Genomic DNA, 19,929 nt, shown 5'->3' with positions numbered 1-19,929 from the left:
GTTATTCTAACAACAAGAAACATAATAAAACATATTATACTGTCACAGGTGATCGTGTCAACAACACAAACGCTTCTAGAGGGCGTCAGCGTTCACTGCGTCGATTTTGAAAAGGGGAGGGGGGAGAAACACGTAAGCATTATTACGCATGTGCAGCCGTGTTCTCACGCTTAGCTTACAGTAGTGATTTTTGTGTAGTATAGTCATCATGAAGGCTCTAAGGGGAATGGTGAGCAGAGCCGTCAGCGAAAATATCATCCGCTGTTACCGGGAGCAAACACGTCGCCGTTCGGGAAAATGTCCTTGCCGTTAGTGATGGGAAAATGAAGCTTTCCGAAGCACTGAGGCTTTCCCCTCAACTGTATCGTAAAAAGGTTCGTTACTCGAAGCTTTTCAACATGTTGCACACTAATGACATCTTGTGGACAAAGGTGGGAAAAGTTGCTTTCGCCTCCCAGATCTTAAAGCGATTTTGGACAGTTTCATTAAACACATCTATTTGTGCTATGTCAGAAAAACAGTAATTTTACTCGAATTGATTTGTAAATAAACGTTTTAATAAAAATTATACAAGTATAAGCATGGTTCATGTAGGCATATGTTCACAGTAAATTAAGAATAATTTTGACTAATATTAGTGTTAATTAGAAGAGCTTGTGAAGCAAGGATAACTACAAAATGAATATGCACAAAACTACACATGTACATATTTATTCGTATTATGATTTATTCTTAACAAAAAGTGAATGACACTTGATACCTGCACAAGGGGTTCGCGTTCTTTGAATCAGAATATGAAGCAGTCACGTGGTTGTGTGCGAAAACGAAGCTTCGGACGTCACAGGTCACGTGGTTATGGACAAAACGAATCAAGCTCCGGTACAGTGCTTCACTGTGAGATGTTTCTTTTTTTTATACAAGCTTCGAAGCTTCGGTGTCAAACGTCACATCACTACTTGCCGTGACTCGTGACTACATTTCTCAGCCGAGATTAAGTGAGTGACCAGAGCTGTCTATGAAGGGCCCTTACAAACAGAAACCCACCACCATAGCGATCAAATGATGTGTGTATGTCGCAACGAATGAATGACGTGCTCTGTATTTCACTGCATGTGCTAATCATTCTCGTCATGTTATTTCCAGCTGCAGACATTTAGCATCTATCGTTAATTTTTAGCATATCAGATACATCTGTGATTCGTATGCGGTCAGTTGAATCCAGGGTCAGCTTTCTAACTAGAGGACATTTTCCTTGCAAATGCGTATTGTTTATGTCTAATTGCGTTATGTTAAAATAAATGGAACGTTTGGTTGGATTTTCACCACATATTACGTTAGAAATCAGCGTGATGCAGGTTTATGCATGCAGGATCTGCATCGTGATGGCGACATGGCAAGCCACTTTAACATTTAGACTAGTCTTGTAAGTATTATCTATATTAATGTAACTACTTCTTTTTAATTGCTTATTATTTCTTATTAAGTAACATATAGAAGTACTGATACCTATTAAATAGTTACTAATAAGTACCAGAAACAATTGGAATACATACTAGTTTAAACAAATAGTCAGTATCTTAACCACAGATCCCTATAGAATTGAATGACCAAAATGTAACATTTGTTACCTGTAACAATGAAAAAGAAGATGAAATGTTAAAAGTAAAACTGAAAGATACTAGTGACTGTAGAGGGTTTGCACTTACCATATTGCCATATTGGAGATACTCGGATGTAAACAACAGCATGGATTGCATGGTTAATGTACTACTGAATACATGTTCTGCTAATATATGCTCTCTAAACCAGGGAAAAAATGTGTGGAAGCTGCAGAATCATATAGAGAAGGACTTTGTAAGAAGGAAAGGGCGCATTATTTTAACAAACTAAAGTTATTAGGTGGTAAAGATACATACAAGCAGTGTTAATTAAGATATCCTTGGTGAAAAAAAAACAGCTAAAACCAGCCTAGGCTGGTTGGCTGGTTTTAGCTGGTCAACCAGCCTGGTTTTAGCTGGTCATAGCTGGGCGTCAGGCTGGTTTTAGAGGGGTTTTGGCCACTTTTCCAGGCTGGTCAGGCTGGGAAACCTTTTTAGCTGTTTTTTTTTTCAGCAGGGATTAGCCCAATATTGCAACTACCTGACCGGATATGATAAACAAACACGAATGTTGTCAGGATTCTTGCCCTGGAAATCCTGGTTCAGTTTGGCCAACCACAAACACCTTTTGTTCCTCACACAGTTTTTTTGCACTTTTCTTCTTGATTTGTTAAAACTTTTGGCAGTTTATAGTACTCCAAATGTTTTTCTTGGTCTGACCGATTAGTACAGCCCAAAGCATAACAATAATTTACCATTTTCAGCAGCAATAATCAGCTAAATATGTGAGTAGGGGTGGGCGATATGACCTAAAATTAATATCACGGTATTTTTCATCTTTTGAACGGTGACGGTATAATATCACGGTATTACTTTTTTTGGTACATTTTGGGAGGAGTAGCCTGTCCTGTCCCTTTAGTATGTTAATAAAGTTAATATTTTTTATAATATAATAAGTAAATGGTAGGTATCCTTATCAAAACGAGACATGGGAGAGTATGCATTCTTAACATATTTATTTTGCAAAAAACCTAAAGATCTTACTTAACAGTGTACAACAAAACAAATTATTTTTTATTGAAATTTAATTTCTGCAATATTTAAAACCTTTAAATAACTGGGGGAAATCAACCCATGGCAACAGTTTAAAAGTAGACCAATTCTGTGGCGGAAAACACGGACTTGGCAACCCTGCATCCAACACGAGCTGCTGGAGTTAATGTCATTGCACACATGAGTACGAAATTTTCGTCCGAGATTTTTACACGTTAAAAAAAAACAGGTTATGTTAATCGCAGTGGTGGACAGTAACGAAGTAGTTGTAATTCGTTACTGTACTTAAGTACATTTTTCAAGTATCTGTACTTTACTGGAGTAGTTTTATTTTGAGTAACTTTTACTTTTACTTCACTACATTCCAAAGCATAAGATCGTACTTTTTACTTCACTACATTTCATAAAACATGTCGTTACTCCTTATAATATATCACGTGCTCCGAGACGCAGAAGCGGTGTCTGATTCATGAACAAACTGATTCTTTTCAATCGGTTCGCAAATCGCCACAAACGATTCATTCACGAATTGGACTGATCCAATTGCAGCTGTTTAAACTCACTGATTCAAACGAGCCGTTTAGAGTGAGTCTCCAATGAACTGAATTCACAAATAAGAACCGGGAGATCTTGTGAGCGCGCGCGACTGATGCTGCGAAAAGTAAGACATAATGTCGAGTTTTAGGATTAATTATTGTAACTGTCAGTTGTTTGCGAACTAAATCTGCTGTAAAAAGTGATGTATTTAAGCCCGCTGAAATGATTAGATGCTGACACATCAACATCGTCTCTTTTTAGGTCAAAAACGAAACATTAAAATAACACAGATTAACTAAAATAACTCATGCACCCTTAACAGTTTTGTTAAAATGCTACGTATTTAGTCCTATGTGACGTCTGTTTCTATATAGTTTATTAACAGTATACTTTTTTATATTGTTTGGATCAACTAGCCTAGTAGACAGAAATATTTTATTCATAACCAAACTGAAAATAAGTAAATATTGTTAGCTGATGCTAACTGTCTAGCTAACAAGCGTGCTGGTGCTAAGTTGAGGTAATTTTCAGATATGAAGTCCAAATATTTCTAATCAACCACCTATTACATCTTTGGGAAAAGAAAAGATGTGATGTTCAGAACATGGTAACTACAGTAATTATCAAAGTGGGAAGTGATGCCCTCTGGGGGCATTTGGCCAGGGGTGTTTTTACACCACAGACAATGCTTGAGAAAAAATAAAAATATTATGAAAATATAATTACATTTTTCTTCCTAACTTCAGGCCTTATTCTCATATCATTTATAACTGTGCCGTTCTGCAAAATAACAAACTTTAAAACACTTTTCTTACTGGTGAAAATGAGATGGTCAAATCAGTTTTCTCTCAGGTACAATGCAATGTAAGCTTCACAGTGAACATCACTCTTGTCAACGTAGTCCATATCAACAACAAAAATCTATCTTGACTCCATATAGGCTAGTGGTTATTTTGGGAAAATCCAAGGCTTATAGTAGGATTATAAAAAAAATATATATGTTAATATAAAATTATAGCCTTTATAAAATTGCAAAATATTTCAGTACTTTTTTACTTAAGTACACAAAAAATGGAGTACTTTTGTACTTTCACTCGAGTAAAATTGAAAAAGGAGTACTTTTACTTTTACTGGAGTAATATTCTATTATACGTATCTGTACTTTTACTCAAGTATTTGATTTGTGTACTTCGTCCACCACTGGTTAATCGAGTTTACACACTGCCTCTAAAACTTTCGTCCGTCATAAAAAAAGTCGGATCGTGTTTGATTTTCTGCATTTTCGCATCCATAATAAGCATTTTGATAAGGATGGCGAATATGAGAAAACTAAAAAAAACGCATACGAAAATCGGACTCAGTGTACAATGACCTTTAGATTTGAATGATCACGGGTCGAAAGTAAAGAGAGATGACAAACATAGACTGGAGGATTTGCTGCAATCTTGTACTCACTGACAAATATCTATTAACGTTATAAGATGTGCTGCTCCCTTCACACAGAGTGTGCGTTATCGCAAAATCGAAAGTAAAAGTAAACAGGCCGGTCGCGTTCGCCTCGCGCCCGCTCAATTTGTGATCCGCTGTGTAAATCCTTCGGCCGGCCGACGGGAAAAGTCCCGGTCGTCCCGATTGCCACTCCGTCCCTGGTATAGGCTACAGGCCCGACCTTTCTTCACGGTATTTCACCAGTCGTTTAATGGCCACTCCCTTTTTACCTACCACCTGCAAAGCTGATACGAATATGTTTTACTTTATTTACAACAAGATATATAGTATAAGGACAGGTATTCAGACCACAACTGAACGTTTGAAGAAAATTTAATGCCTTATTATTTAGAATTAGCTGTTATTGATGTAAATGCAGCCGTTCGAGGCACATAATTGATTTATTACGGTATTGACGGTATTAGAAAATCCATGTCGTGGCGCAATGTCACACCGGTGCTGACTATGACACCGGTGTACCGCCCACCCCTATTTGTGAATTTTGTTCGGTTCAGTGGCATTGTTTACATTCAGGGCAGCCAAAATGGCCAATTGGTGATAGAGATGTTCCGATACCCTTTTTTCCTTCCCGATACCGATTCCGATACCTGGGCTCGGGGTATCGGCCGATACCGAGTACTAATCCGATACCTGGGTGTGTAATTGTATATACAGCTGTAGATAATACTAATAAATTATTTTGTGTGCTTCAGACTTATTCCTTAATAAAACAAATATACAGTGATATATACAGTGAACTAGAGTATTTTTATTATATGACATACATTTGACAGTAATATTTTTTCATATAGTTAGTATTACTAATCTGTTTTTCTGACGTACATCAGCCCTGTTTATAACAGAGAATTTTGGCCAGAATTTGAAAGATTCTCACTAGATCTCGCAGCAACCTTATTCATTGTGCGGCATTTTCAAATGCTCCTCACTGCATCTCGCAGCAGTAACAGTGTTGCAAAATCAACGTTGACTCTCGAATAAAGCTGTTCGGGGTTTGTGCAAGTTTGTTTGCATTGCAGTCCAAGCTGATAAACGGTCCGCGCTGAGCAGCTCAAACGTGTCGTGTTAGTTTCACTTTCGTTTCGCATGCCATTTTATGTTTCTCATCTGAGACCGAAATGGCAGAGCTTATGAGTTGAACAACGCGGTGGTCGCGCCAGTGTGACCGCTCACGAAAATTAGTAACACTGGCAGAAAAATTGGTCACAGTCTGGAGCCATTTAATATTACCGCAAGTGTCCCGCGCGCTTCAGTACAATGAGTAAACAAACCACGCGCCTGTACAATTCATTAACGCAGAACCACGCATTAATTCATATTTAAACAGTCGGTTTTGGCTTAATATTAGTCCATATCACGATTTGATTTAAGTGTAACGAACTACCTTTGATTAATGCATCAAACTTTGACAAATTCCGTGACGTTCCGCGGTAAACTGTAAATTCCATTTTGACTGGATTCCGCGATTCCGTGGCGCCGTTTTAGCGGACAAACTGCTAGCACATTTGTATTTCTTCTTCGCTGCTCTAAACAGTGGTTGCTTGTGGCAACACTGTTTGCATTCTGAGCCGCGAAGAAGAACTGGCTTCTGATTTGCTAGCGGGAATAACTTATATCTTAAGAAAATGGTATCGGATCGGTACGTGGGTTCAAGTACTCGCCGATTCCGATGCTAGATTTTTTTGTGGTATCGGCGGCATTTCCGATACTAGTATCGGAATCGGAACAACCCTAATTGGTGATGCGTCGTGAAAACCCTCTATTGAGAGAAGTATAAAAAAGTCCCTTTAAAGCAGCCATCTTTGAAACGCCTCTTGGGAAGCTATTTCAGTCTTGCAAGTACAGCTCATATCTCTTTGAGTGGGAAACATCAAATTTTTCCAAATATGTTCACCAATCTTAGAGTTAAACTTCATATTTGAAATCACCAATGAAATCTGACAACTGTCTCAAAATTATTTTTAAAAAGCTTATAACTGACTTTCTCTGTAGCAACCTGAGCTTTAAAATGGCAGCTGCAATGACTTTACCCTTTTGTGATTGGCACTTTTATTTAGAAGGCGGGACTATTCCGCCATAATGTGCGTTATGTAATGATTAGCTGCTAGTAAAATTGTGACCTTTGTTACGTTCCCAATTCCCAGTCTAGGGTTGGGGCGGGAGTAACAAATAAAATAAAGCGTAATAAAAAAAAAAGAATGAAAACTTAAGCGTGGAGGAACCACTCCAGTCCTCTGCCCCAGAAATGCAATTCAACACTTAACTTAACTTGAGCAGATTTATTTAGTAATTCACAAAAATTAACAGGGAAGCAACAGTCTTCAGGAGAGAGCCAGGCCAAAACAACAAACAAAACAGCAGCTAACTAACAGGAGGAGTACTAAATAACCTACCTTGATAAAAGAAAAGAAATAAACAACAGAGGCTTTCCTCAACTCCCTCACTAACCAAAAACAGGGATAAACGTTTAGTACAAAATAAAATGGCACCCTCTCCCTACAGCTTCCAATTTAAGTTTAGTATAAATGTTCAAACAAAATTACAATACCTTCTAATACCTTAACAAATCAATTTTAAATTAAAGTAAAGTTATACACACCGTGTGCAGTCTACTCAACACTGCTTGTCAACCAGATTTCAGTTTACTCTTTAAAGTTAAAGATCAACAATTAACTCTTCAGAAGTGTGCACCACAATCAACAGACAAAGAGAACATCAACACAAGTCTGGAGCAGGGGAGAAGTGAACCTCACTCCACATTGCTTCGGTGCTCTTTTGTGCAGTTTGCCTCTCTGCAGCACACCCTCTGATGAGCACCACCTGTGGCCAATCTGCAACTGCGAAGCAAGCAGAGGGAGTGAGAGAGAGAGAGAGAGAGAAGGGAAGACAGAGCATACACAGGGAAACACAACTACACCCAAAATGGGCAGAGAAAACACACCTTTCATTAATATTAAATATATACATCCTCAGGATGTAACACCCCCACCACAAAGAATACAAACCAAGGTTTGTAAGCAACTCTTACCATATACACTAGGCAAGCAAATATAAGAGACAAAGAGAGAATATCACTTATATACTCTTGAGAGAGCATCCGCCATAACATTTTCAGCGCCCTTCTTGTGCCGGATATCCAGGTTATACTCCTGGACAGCGAGGGCCCACCGCAACAAGCGTTGATTAGAACCTGACATGCGGGAAATGAATACCAAAGGGTTATGATCAGTGTACACAATGATAGGTTGAGGGCTATTTCCCAAATAAACTTCAAAATGTTGAAGTGCCAATAAGAGTGCCAGAGCTTCTTTTTCAATCACACTGTAGTTTTGTTGGGTCTTGGAGAACTTTCTAGAGAAAAAGCAAACTGGATGTTCAACATGGGTCTCATCCTCCTGCAGCAGAACTGCCCCAGCTCCAGTAGCACTTGCATCCACTTGCAATCTGAAAGGGGTCTTGAAATTTGGAGCAGAAAGAACAGGGGCATGGCAGAGGAGGTCTTTAACAGCACTGAAGGCAAGTTCACAATCACTGGTCCACTCAAATCTTCTTTTGGTGCTAAGCAGGTCTGTAAGGGGAGAGACTATAGCAGAGAAATTTGGACAGAAACTTTGGTAATATCCACTCATGCCCAAAAAACGTCTCAACTCCCGCTTGTTACTGGGCACAGGAAATTCAAGGATGGCAGAGATTTTAGCTTCCACAGGTTTCACCGCTCCTTGACCAACTTGCTTACCTAAGTATGTGACAACTCCTTTTGCAAATTCACATTTAGCAAGATTTAAGGTCAATGAGGCAGCAGTCAGGCACTTAAAAACCTTTTCAAGGGTCTTCACATGATCAGTCCAGTTCTCTGAATACACGACAATGTCATCTAGATACACCTCGCAGTTGTTTACCTCTGACAGTATCTTATGCATCATACGTTGAAACGTAGCAGGTGCATTTCGCATCCCGAATGCCAAGACCTTGTATTGTAGGAAGCAATCTGGGGTGACAAATGCAGAGATCTCTGAGGCACGTTGGCTGAGAGGCACCTGCCAATAACCCTTTAGTAGGTCCAATTTTGTAACATACTTAGCTAAACCTACTCTATCTACACAGTCTTCCATTCTGGGAAGTGGGAAAGAGTCAGGTTTCGTTACGTTGTTGACTTTCCGATAGTCTGTACAAAATCGAAAGGTGTTATCGGGTTTTGGGACGAGGAGGCAGGGGGAGCTCCAGGGACTCTGACTGGTTTCAGCCAGCCCGTGACGCAGCAAATACTCAACCTCAGTCTGCATGATTTCACGTTTCCTTGGATTTACTCTGTAGGGATGTTGCTTTATAGGGGCAGCCTCTCCAACATCAATGTCATGTACACATACTGCAGTCCTACCGGGCACATCACTAAACAGAGAAGGAAAAGCATGCAGCAAGCTGGTTAGACATTTGGACTGTTCATTGGACAGGTGAGAAAGAAAACTCTGAAGATCCTGTAATATAGCAGAGTTTTTCAACCGAGTGGAGGAAACTAGGACGTCTTTCCTCATCAAGCCATCCTCTTCCAAGGAATAACTTGATACTACCCCCACAGTGGCTACAGAGGAAGCTGGTGAGGAGACACTGTCACCTTGAGACATTCTAGAGGGATCCCTTTCAACATAGGCCTTAAGCCGGTTTACATGGCACACACGGCTCTTGCATTTTCGGTCAGGAGTAGCAACAAGAAAGTTGGTCTCACTTAACTTTCTTTCAACAAGATAGGGACCAGCAAATTTTGAATGCAAGATCGAACCGGGAATTGGAAGAAGGACTAAGACAGAATCACCTGGGTTAAATTCTCTTTTCACAGAGTTTTTGTCAAAGTGATGCTTCATCTTTGACTGAGCAGCAGACAGTTGGAGTTTTGCAAGACTTTGAGCCGAATACAGCTTCTCACGGAGAGAGGTAACATAGTCATCGACTGGCACAGGTTTGGAACTTTGATTCAACAACTGTTCACTTAACAGTTTTAGTGGGCCACGAACTGTGTGGCCAAACACTAGCTCAGCGGGGCTAAAGCCGAGGGACTCCTGCACAGACTCTCGTACTGCAAACATCAAGAAAGGTAGACCCTCAACCCAGTCTTTTCCAGATTCCATACAGTATCGTCGCAGCATTGTTTTAAGGGTCTGGTGGAACCTCTCAAGAGCTCCTTGACTTTCCGGATGATATGCTGTGGACGTTTGGTGGTTTATGCCAAGACTTTCTAAAACCTGTTTAAAAACCTTAGAGGTGAAGTTTGACCCTTGGTCACTTTGAATCACCTTTGGCAGGCCAAAGGTTGTACAGAATTTGAGCAGTTCTTTTATCACAACCTTAGCTTTCAGTGTGCGCAATGGGACAGCCTCTGGGAATCGAGTCGCAGCACACATTATGGTCAGAATGTACTGGTGGCCTGATTTAGCTTTGGGCAATGGCCCAACACAGTCAACAATTAAGCGCTCAAAGGGGTCACTTACAACAGGGATAGGGTAGAGAGGTGCAGGTGGGATTTTCTGATTTGGTTTTCCTGCCAACTGGCATGTATGGCAAGACCTGCAAAATCTAGATACTGCTGACTTAAGACCAGGCCAAAAGAAGTACTTGACAATGCGGTTGTAAGTTTTTGTAACACCAACATGGCCAGACAACACATTCTCATGGGCGAGCTTTAAGACCTGGGATCGATAGCCAGAAGGCAAAACAATCTGCTGCACTTCTTGCCAGTCCAACTCCTCTTGCTGGGGCTTCCACTTACGCATTAACAACCCTTTTTCCCAAAAGTAAACTACCCCTGAATCAGGAGCATGGGTAGGACATTCTGCAGCCATTACACACTTGGCTAGGGAAGGATCTGCTTTTTGGGCAGCAGCTAGGTGTTCTCTACCTACTTTCAATGGGGTTTCAGAGATCAATTTCTCATAAGCTACATCAAGGTCAGGGTCAGGAGTTACAGACAGGACACACTCTATAGAGTCAGGTTCATTAACCAGAAAAGAGCTTGAGAGATCCACCACCTCCTCAAATTTCTTTGACTGGGCACGGGTAACTGCACAGGCGGGAAAGACAGAAGGGAATTTTTTAGCCAAATCAGGTTTGTGTGAAATACAGGGTTTATGGGATACAACTGGCCTAGGAAAGACTGTGCCACCTGCTAGGTCATTCCCTAGAATCAGATCAATCCCTTCAACAGGTAACTGTGGGCGCACTGCTAGACTGACTGGACCGCTTACAATGTCAGACTTTAGGTACACAGTGTGGAGTGGCACATTCACACAGTGCATATCAATTCCCCGAATTAACACGTCATTTCCAGTAAATGAGGTAGCAGAAAAGGGCAATATGTTTGCTGATATGAAAGACTGGGCTGCACCAGTGTCACGCAAGATTGTAACTGATTTTGGAACGAAATCAGGAAATAGAGAGACTGTGCCTTCAAACAAGAAGGGTTGATAACTCTCTCCACTACAAGAACTCGCATTACACAGGGACTGTACAAAGGCCACATTTTTAGGCTTGGAAGCTGCTCTTTTCTGTTTCCAAGCTTTACAGTCTGAAATCATGTGGTTTGGGTCAAGGCAGAAAAAACAAACTCGCCTTTCACCACTGTTCGCAAACTTACGACCACTTTTAGACGGCGTTTCGCTTTTAGACGAGTGCACAACATGCGGGATAACGGAGCTTTCCACATTCATCAATGGGGGTTTGGCAGATGTGTGTGCTGAAAACACATTTTTGTGTGTCAGCACAAACTCATCAGCCAAAACTGCAGCACTAGCCGACGACGTCACTTTTTGTTCATTTAAGTGCACGACAATCTTCGACGGAATACAATTTTTAAAGTCTTCTAGCAAGATTAGTTCCTGCAAATCTTCCAGGGTAGTAATCTTGCTAGATAGACACCACTTTTCAAAAAGAACCCTCTTTTCTCTCACAAATTCAACATAAGTTTGGTTGACTGTTTTCAAATGAGTGCGGAATTTTTGTCTATAGGCCTCAGGGACAAGTTCATATGCTCGCAAGACTGCAGATTTTACAAGGTCATAATCAAGGGAGCTTTCTATAGGAAGGGAAGAACAGACTTCCTGAGCTTTCCCTGACAAGCTACACTGGAGTAACAAAGCCCACATATCTTTTGGCCACCTCAACTTACCAGCAACACGTTCAAATGCAACAAAGTATGAGTCAACTTCTGTCTCTCTAAACGGAGGCACAAGTTTTATATACTTACTGACATCAAAATTATCACTAGAAGGTGCATGAGAAAAATCATGTGTGACTGTACTACTACCAGCAGATGTTAAGGGTGATGAGACTGATATGGGCCTAGTACGTGGTGATGGAACTGGCTTTTGAGCCAATCGCCTTGCTTCCAGGTCCAATTTGCGTAACTGGATATCTCGCTCAGCCTGTTTCTCTACAACTTTAAGCCTAATCATTTCTGCCTCACATTCTTGTTTTTTAATCAAAAGATCCATTTCCTTTAACTTTACAGCAATTCTAGGATCATAAGGTGCAAAAGAATCAGTGGTGAGACTCAGATCTTCAGCTGCAGTTTCCACTGCCACTTCAGACTGAGCCTCAACACTATCCTCAGCCTCTTTGGGCAAAATGCCTGCATCTACCAATTTCTTAAACAGGTTACTCTTAAGCACTTGTTTTGTCAAACCTTTTGGAATGTCAATATCAAAAAAGTCTGCTATCAACATAAGATCTTTTTTCTTACAACGATTAAAGGCTTCAGTTGTGGGGCAAAGAGTAAACGCAGTAAAATCAAACTCCATTCTCTAAGCCTACAACACTTTCCTCTCCACCCACAGTCGAAAACAGTCAAACAATTTGAGAGAAAAAGGGTACTTACCAACAGCCAATTAAGAGGCGAACGGACGAGCCCCCACTTGTTACGTTCCCAATTCCCAGTCTAGGGTTGGGGCGGGAGTAACAAATAAAATAAAGCGTAATAAAAAAAAAGAATGAAAACTTAAGCGTGGAGGAACCACTCCAGTCCTCTGCCCCAGAAATGCAATTCAACACTTAACTTAACTTGAGCAGATTTATTTAGTAATTCACAAAAATTAACAGGGAAGCAACAGTCTTCAGGAGAGAGCCAGGCCAAAACAACAAACAAAACAGCAGCTAACTAACAGGAGGAGTACTAAATAACCTACCTTGATAAAAGAAAAGAAATAAACAACAGAGGCTTTCCTCAACTCCCTCACTAACCAAAAACAGGGATAAACGTTTAGTACAAAATAAAATGGCACCCTCTCCCTACAGCTTCCAATTTAAGTTTAGTATAAATGTTCAAACAAAATTACAATACCTTCTAATACCTTAACAAATCAATTTTAAATTAAAGTAAAGTTATACACACCGTGTGCAGTCTACTCAACACTGCTTGTCAACCAGATTTCAGTTTACTCTTTAAAGTTAAAGATCAACAATTAACTCTTCAGAAGTGTGCACCACAATCAACAGACAAAGAGAACATCAACACAAGTCTGGAGCAGGGGAGAAGTGAACCTCACTCCACATTGCTTCGGTGCTCTTTTGTGCAGTTTGCCTCTCTGCAGCACACCCTCTGATGAGCACCACCTGTGGCCAATCTGCAACTGCGAAGCAAGCAGAGGGAGTGAGAGAGAGAGAGAGAGAGAAGGGAAGACAGAGCATACACAGGGAAACACAACTACACCCAAAATGGGCAGAGAAAACACACCTTTCATTAATATTAAATATATACATCCTCAGGATGTAACACCTTGGACCACAAAACCAATCTTAAGTAGTACTACTACATTTGTAGCAGTAGCTAAAAATTGTATTGGTTCAAACTTATCAAATTTTCTTTTATGCCAAAAATCATTAGGATATTAAGATCATGTTCCATGAAGATATTTTGTAAATTTCCTACCATAAATATATCAAAACTTAATTTTTAATGAGTAATATGCATTGCTAAGACCTTCATTTGAAAAGCTTTAAAGGCGGTTTTCTCAATATTTTGATTTTTTTGCACCCTCAAGATTCCACATTTTCGATTAGTTGTATCTTGGCCAAAATGTTGTCATATCCTAACAAACTATACATCAGTGGAAAGCTTTTTTCATTCAGCTTTCAGATGATGTATATATCTCAATTAAAAAAAAAAAAACCCTTATGACTGGTTTTGTGGTCCTGGTTACTTGTTTCTTTACTAGAAATATAAATAAGTGCTAGTAACATAAAAATACAGATTAGTTAGTTATAACCAATAATGTTAAATTGGCTTGCCATAGATGGGAGCTTCATCAGATGCACTGATGACATCACAACATGCAAGGAGCTTTAATAAATTGGAAATTTAAAGAGGTTAATTCTCAAATATAGTGTATTTTTAGTTAAAAAAAAATCTCATTATCTCTTAAGCAAGCATAAAACAAATGTTAGGAAGAACACATTATTAAGCATCATGACCTTTTATTTTCTGATTATGAGCATCTCTGTTATTTATTTCTCTTTGGGTTTATGTTTTTATACATTACAAATGACATTCTCATTCTTTTTCTTTATTTTTTCTTTTTAAGACACTTTGACCATAACATGATGTCATATTTTATCAGGTGATATGTGCTTTATTTTTTTTTTTACTGTATTTATTTTTCTTAATGCAGTGCTTACTGATCTTTGTTCATGTAATCAAATCTTTGTAGAATTTGAGTGACTTTGTGTTGAATTGTTCGTGATTTGATTTAGACTACAAAAACACTCTTGTGACATTGATATTTATTATGTGCTCAGCGTATAAAACCGTTGCTGGTGTTAATGGACCCCTGGTGATTTTGGATCAAGTGAAGGTATTGGATTTCTATATTATTTATTACCCTTGTTACACATGTTGTGTTTTAAAAACATAATGCATCTGAATGTGGCGCAGCAACTCTCTGCTTACTTATTGAGTATAAAAAATAAAATAAAAAACAATATGTAATATTTTCTTGTAAATGATAATGTCAGCTTGGCTGCTTTTACTCAATAACGCTGTACAGATTTACCATTACTAAAGTGCTGGATTAATTTGAAGTTCTGTTAACCGTTGATCAGTAACATTTGAATATCTGATTCAGTTCCCCAGGTATGCTGAGATTGTCCATCTGACTCTGCCTGATGGCACTAAGAGGAGCGGACAAGTGCTGGAGGTCACAGGCTCCAAAGCTGTGGTTCAGGTCAGGAACTAAAACTTTCTGAAATACCTGTTTTAAATTTTTTCCCCTATTGTGAACATCTGATCTCTAGCACTCCTCATTATTTCATTTCTAGGTGTTTGAGGGAACATCTGGTATTGATGCCAAAAAGACCACATGTGAATTTACAGGGGACATTTTGCGCACCCCTGTGTCTGAGGATATGCTGGGTAAGAATTAAAAAGGAGATATTCTGAAGTCATGTGATAATTTTTATCATGTGTTTTTGCTAAAACTAGAAGTCTGTTACAGGTCGGGTCTTTAACGGCTCTGGAAAGCCGATTGATCGAGGGCCTGCGGTGCTGGCGGAAGACTACTTGGACATTATGGGTACATTTCAATGAGGCCACATAAATTTTTACACTCACAAATTGTCATCAGTGGCATTTTTGAGTATTGATATTGTGTTTACCATCCAATTTTCTCCTGCCTTCTGTAGGTCAGCCGATTAATCCTCAGTGTCGTATTTATCCCGAGGAGATGATCCAGACCGGCATCTCAGCCATTGATGGCATGAACAGTATTGCAAGAGGTCAAAAAATCCCTATTTTTTCTGCAGCTGGTCTACCCCACAATGAGGTGAGACCACTGTTGTTTTTTAAGTGTTTCATTCTCCTCTGTTTTTCATTTTGATAGCTGAATATGTAAAAGCATGATTATACATGACCCTGGACCACAAAACCAGTCTTAAGTAGCACGGGTTTGTAGCAATAGCCAAAAATACATTGTATTGGTCGAAATTATAAATTTTTCTTTTATGCCAAAGATCATTAGGATATTAGGTAAAAATCATGTTTCAAGATATTTTGTAAATTTCCTACCTTAAATATATCAAAACTTACATTTTGATTAGAAATATGCATGGCAAAGAACTAATTTGGATCGATTTAAAGGCTCAGATTTTTAAACCCTCAGATTCCAGTTTTTCAAATAGTTGTATCTCGCCAAATATTGTCCTATTTGCCTTTTTTTTGGCTTTAAAAAATTAAAACTTATGACTGGTTTTGTGGTCCAGGGTCACATATAAAAGGCGATTCACAAAAAAGACACACACTCACACACATTTTTTAATGTTATTATTGGTTTTATTCAGTAAGAATGCTTCAAGTTAATCAAAAGTGACAATACAGACATTTGTAATATTACTTTGTAATTATATTTTGCATTTATATTTTAAATAAATGCTGTTTTTTACTTTCTATTTATTAAAGATCATGGATTCCACAAAAATATTAAGCAGTACAACTGTTTTCAACATTGATAATCATAATGAATGAAATAATAATGAATTCTTGCGCAGCAAATCAGCAAATTAGAATAATTTCTGAAGAATCATGTGGCACTGTAGACTGGAGTAATAATGCTGAAAACTCAGTTTTGCATCACAGGAATAAATTCCATTTTAAAATACATTTAAATAGAAAACATTTATTTTAAATTGTAATAATTTTGGTAAAAAAAATGCAGCTTTGATAATCACAAGAGACAATGTTTTACTTAACATTAAAAAAGTCTTATTGACAACCAAACATTTGAACAGTAGTGTATGTAAAATGCAATATAGCAATAGCAGACATAAACATATGTACAAATAATATACAAACAGTTAACTCAGATCAATGCTATTTATAGTTTCTTAACCACTGCATTCTTGGACACACCTTAGCACAGCAATACTGTGGAAAATACCCAAAATGCCTATTTTAATCTAAGGCTAATTACCTAACAATTGAACCTTGAACCTGTTTTTTTTTTTTTTCTCACTGTAATATGTGTTTTTCAGATTGCTGCACAGATCTGTCGTCAGGCGGGGTTGGTGAAGAAGTCCAAAGATGTGATGGATTACAGTGAGGAGAACTTTGCCATTGTGTTTGCTGCCATGGGGGTGAGGAGCACTTTTGGTTAAAAGTTTGCAATCTACATCAACACCAATGGGATAACTTCATGACATTACTTGTATCTTTAGGTCAACATGGAAACTGCAAGATTTTTTAAGTCTGATTTCGAAGAGAATGGGTCCATGGACAACGTGTGCCTCTTTTTAAATTTGGCCAACGATCCTACGTCAGTATCTTCTCAAATTTTCTTGAAAATTTAAGGGATAGTTGACCCAAAAATGAAATGATGTCATTATTTACTCGCCCTCATGTCATTCGAAACCTGTATAAAGCCTTTTAGGTTTTAAATATGCACTATAAAAACATACATAAAAGTCTAAATGATTTCAAGTGGACGAAAATTAAATGAGGTAAAGAAAGAACAATCCCAAGTACAATCCTTCAAAATGTCATGCAGGTTTGAATTGACATGAATGTGAGTAAATAAATTTTTTTTTTTAAAGTATTTTGATGTGACATGGACCAAAATGTTTGATTTTCTGTTGCAGGATTGAACGCATCATCACCCCTCGCCTTGCGCTTACCTCAGCTGAGTTTCTGGCTTACCAGTGTGAGAAGCACGTGCTGGTCATATTGACTGACATGAGCTCTTATGCGGAGGCTTTACGAGAGGTACAACGTGTGAACTTTAGGGCTGTCAAATCCATTAATCGCGAATAATCCCTTCCAAAATAAAGGTTTTTGTTTACATAATATATACAGTCAAGCTCGAAATTATTCATACCCCTGGCAAATTCTGACTTGAAGTTACATTTATTCAACCAGCAAGTTTTTTTTTTTTTTTTGACCGGAAATGACACAGGCTTCTCCCAAAAGATAATAAGACAATGTACAAGAGGCATCATTGTGAAAAAAAATATTTCTCAGCTTTTATTTACATTTGAACAAAACGTGGCATGTCCAAAATTATTCATACCCTTTGCAAACTGTCACAGACTATGGGAAAATCCAAAGTTCTATACCATTCCAAATAGTCCAAGCTGGTTTAAAGCATCCTAATTGCCCTGATTCATTGGGAACAGCTGTTTCAATCAACTCAACAGGTGAAAAACAGAAGCTCTCTGCTGTTGGCTTGTGGACAGTCATGGCTAAGACAAAGGAGCTCACTGAGGACCTGCGGCTGCGCATTGTGGCTGCTCACAAGTCAGAAAAGGGCTATAAGACCATATCTAAGTGTTTTGAAGTTAATCGATTTGACAGCTCTTGTAAATGTATACTCACAGTCGTTAGTATCAAGGCAAAACATGCTTTTTGTAACTAAGTGTTAAACCCTATCATCTTGAAGGTCTCAGCAGCTAGAGAAGAGGTTCCTGGTCGACGTGGTTTCCCAGGATACATGTACACTGATCTGGCAACAATATACGAGAGGGCCGGACGTGTGGAGGGACGCAATGGCTCCATCACCCAAATCCCAATCCTCACTATGCCCAACGATGGTTAGCAAACATCTACCTACTCTTCTTTTAATCTTTTAATCATCTGAAATGGTTTACTTACTTATTTTCATCTCCTGTCCACAGATATTACTCATCCTATTCCCGATTTAACTGGCTACATCACTGAGGGTCAAATTTATGTGGACAGGCAGCTTCATAACAAACAGGCAAGTCATGGAAACAAGCTTACAGTCTGAACATTAGTTCTATGCTTAATATTTTTAATCTCACATGCTGTTTTTGTTGATATTTCTGTGCAGATCTATCCTCCAATCAATGTACTACCTTCTTTGTCTCGATTGATGAAGTCAGCCATTGGCGAAGGAATGACACGCAAAGACCACTCAGATGTTTCTAATCAGCTGGTAAGTATATATATATATATATATATATATATATATATATATATATATATATATATATATATATATAGCGTATTTGCTGCTTAAATAACATTTTTAGATTTACATTTACTCAAAAAAATAAAAAAACTCGAAATTAATAATCTAATAAAAATTTAACCTTAGAGGTATTTTAAGTACATTTTAATAATTAAAATAATAATAATACCAAGCAAAAAAAATAAAAAATAAAATAAATTACAAAAAAAAGATGATTAAATTGTTGCAAAATATTAACTTAAAATCTTAGTGGTATTTCAAGTAAATATTGATAATAATAAAAAATAAATCAACACTTGCTGAAAAGATTACATTAAATTATAAAAAACTATTAACTTAAAAGATCAGAGGTATTTAAGTAACTGTTAACAATAAAAATAATAACCTGAGTTTCACAAACTAGGGTTAGTAAGTTGATGAAAAGCTAGTGTGTGTGTGTGTGTGTATATATGTGTGTATATTGAATTAATTATTACAAATATTAACTTAAAATGTTATAGGTATTTTAAGTAAATTATTAATAATAAAAATAATAATGAGAGTTTCCCAAACTGGGGTTAGTAAGTTGATGAATAGCTAATAATTTTTAAATCATGAAAATGAAAACAAAAACACTAATAAAACAAACAAATAAATAAACTTACTAAAAAAAGATGATTAAATTGTTACAAAATATTAACTTAAAATCTATATTTGTTTTATTTTAAGTAAATATTAAAAATAATGAAAAAATAACTAGAGTTATATACAACAAAAATGTAAGTAAATAAATAAAAAAATAAAATAAAAAACAAATAAAAAATAAATCAACATACTTGCTAAAAAGATTATATTAAATTATGAAAAACTATTTAACTTAAAATATTTAAGTAAATATTAATAATAAAAATAATAACTGGAGTTTCACAAACGGGTTAATAAGTTGATGAAAAGCTAATAATTATGAAATCGTAAAAGTGCATAATTACTAAATCATAAAAATGTAAACTAAAACAAACAAATAAATAAACTTACAAAAAATAAGCGTTATGTACAAAAAAATTACATTCAATTTAAAAAATGAAAAAAATAAATCAACATACTTGCTGAAATCATTACATTAAATTATTAAAAGCAATTAACCAAAAATATCAGAGGTATTTATGTAAATATTAATCATAAAGAAAATGTAAAAATAAATCAATATATACAATGATTAAATGATTTAAAATATTATTTACCTTATTATCATTTTTATTATTATCAGTGGTGTGCTGCTTATTATTTTACTAACCCCA

At 37.4% G+C, this 19,929-nt stretch overlaps 1 protein-coding gene across 1 annotated transcript in view; it reads left to right on the top strand.

Moving 5' to 3' along the window:
• LOC141298986 (V-type proton ATPase subunit B, brain isoform-like) overlaps positions 1 to 18,448 on the top strand; it is a 20,663-nt gene extending 2,215 nt beyond the window's left edge. The window contains exons 2-12 of the mRNA XM_073829272.1: positions 922 to 995; positions 14,475 to 14,530; positions 14,801 to 14,899; positions 14,994 to 15,087; positions 15,170 to 15,247; positions 15,357 to 15,496; positions 16,701 to 16,802; positions 16,884 to 16,981; positions 17,304 to 17,427; positions 18,101 to 18,251; positions 18,336 to 18,448. Coding sequence (XP_073685373.1) covers positions 922 to 995; positions 14,475 to 14,530; positions 14,801 to 14,899; positions 14,994 to 15,087; positions 15,170 to 15,247; positions 15,357 to 15,496; positions 16,701 to 16,802; positions 16,884 to 16,981; positions 17,304 to 17,427; positions 18,101 to 18,251; positions 18,336 to 18,448 — 1,129 coding nt within the window. The remainder of the gene's footprint in view (positions 1 to 921; positions 996 to 14,474; positions 14,531 to 14,800; positions 14,900 to 14,993; positions 15,088 to 15,169; positions 15,248 to 15,356; positions 15,497 to 16,700; positions 16,803 to 16,883; positions 16,982 to 17,303; positions 17,428 to 18,100; positions 18,252 to 18,335) is intronic.
• Positions 18,449 to 19,929: the final 1,481 nt, after the last annotated feature.

This window comes from Garra rufa, chromosome 23, assembly GCF_049309525.1.
Source record: "Garra rufa chromosome 23, GarRuf1.0, whole genome shotgun sequence".
NCBI lineage: Eukaryota > Metazoa > Chordata > Actinopteri > Cypriniformes > Cyprinidae > Garra > Garra rufa.
This window is presented reverse-complemented; position numbering and strand designations above follow the sequence as displayed.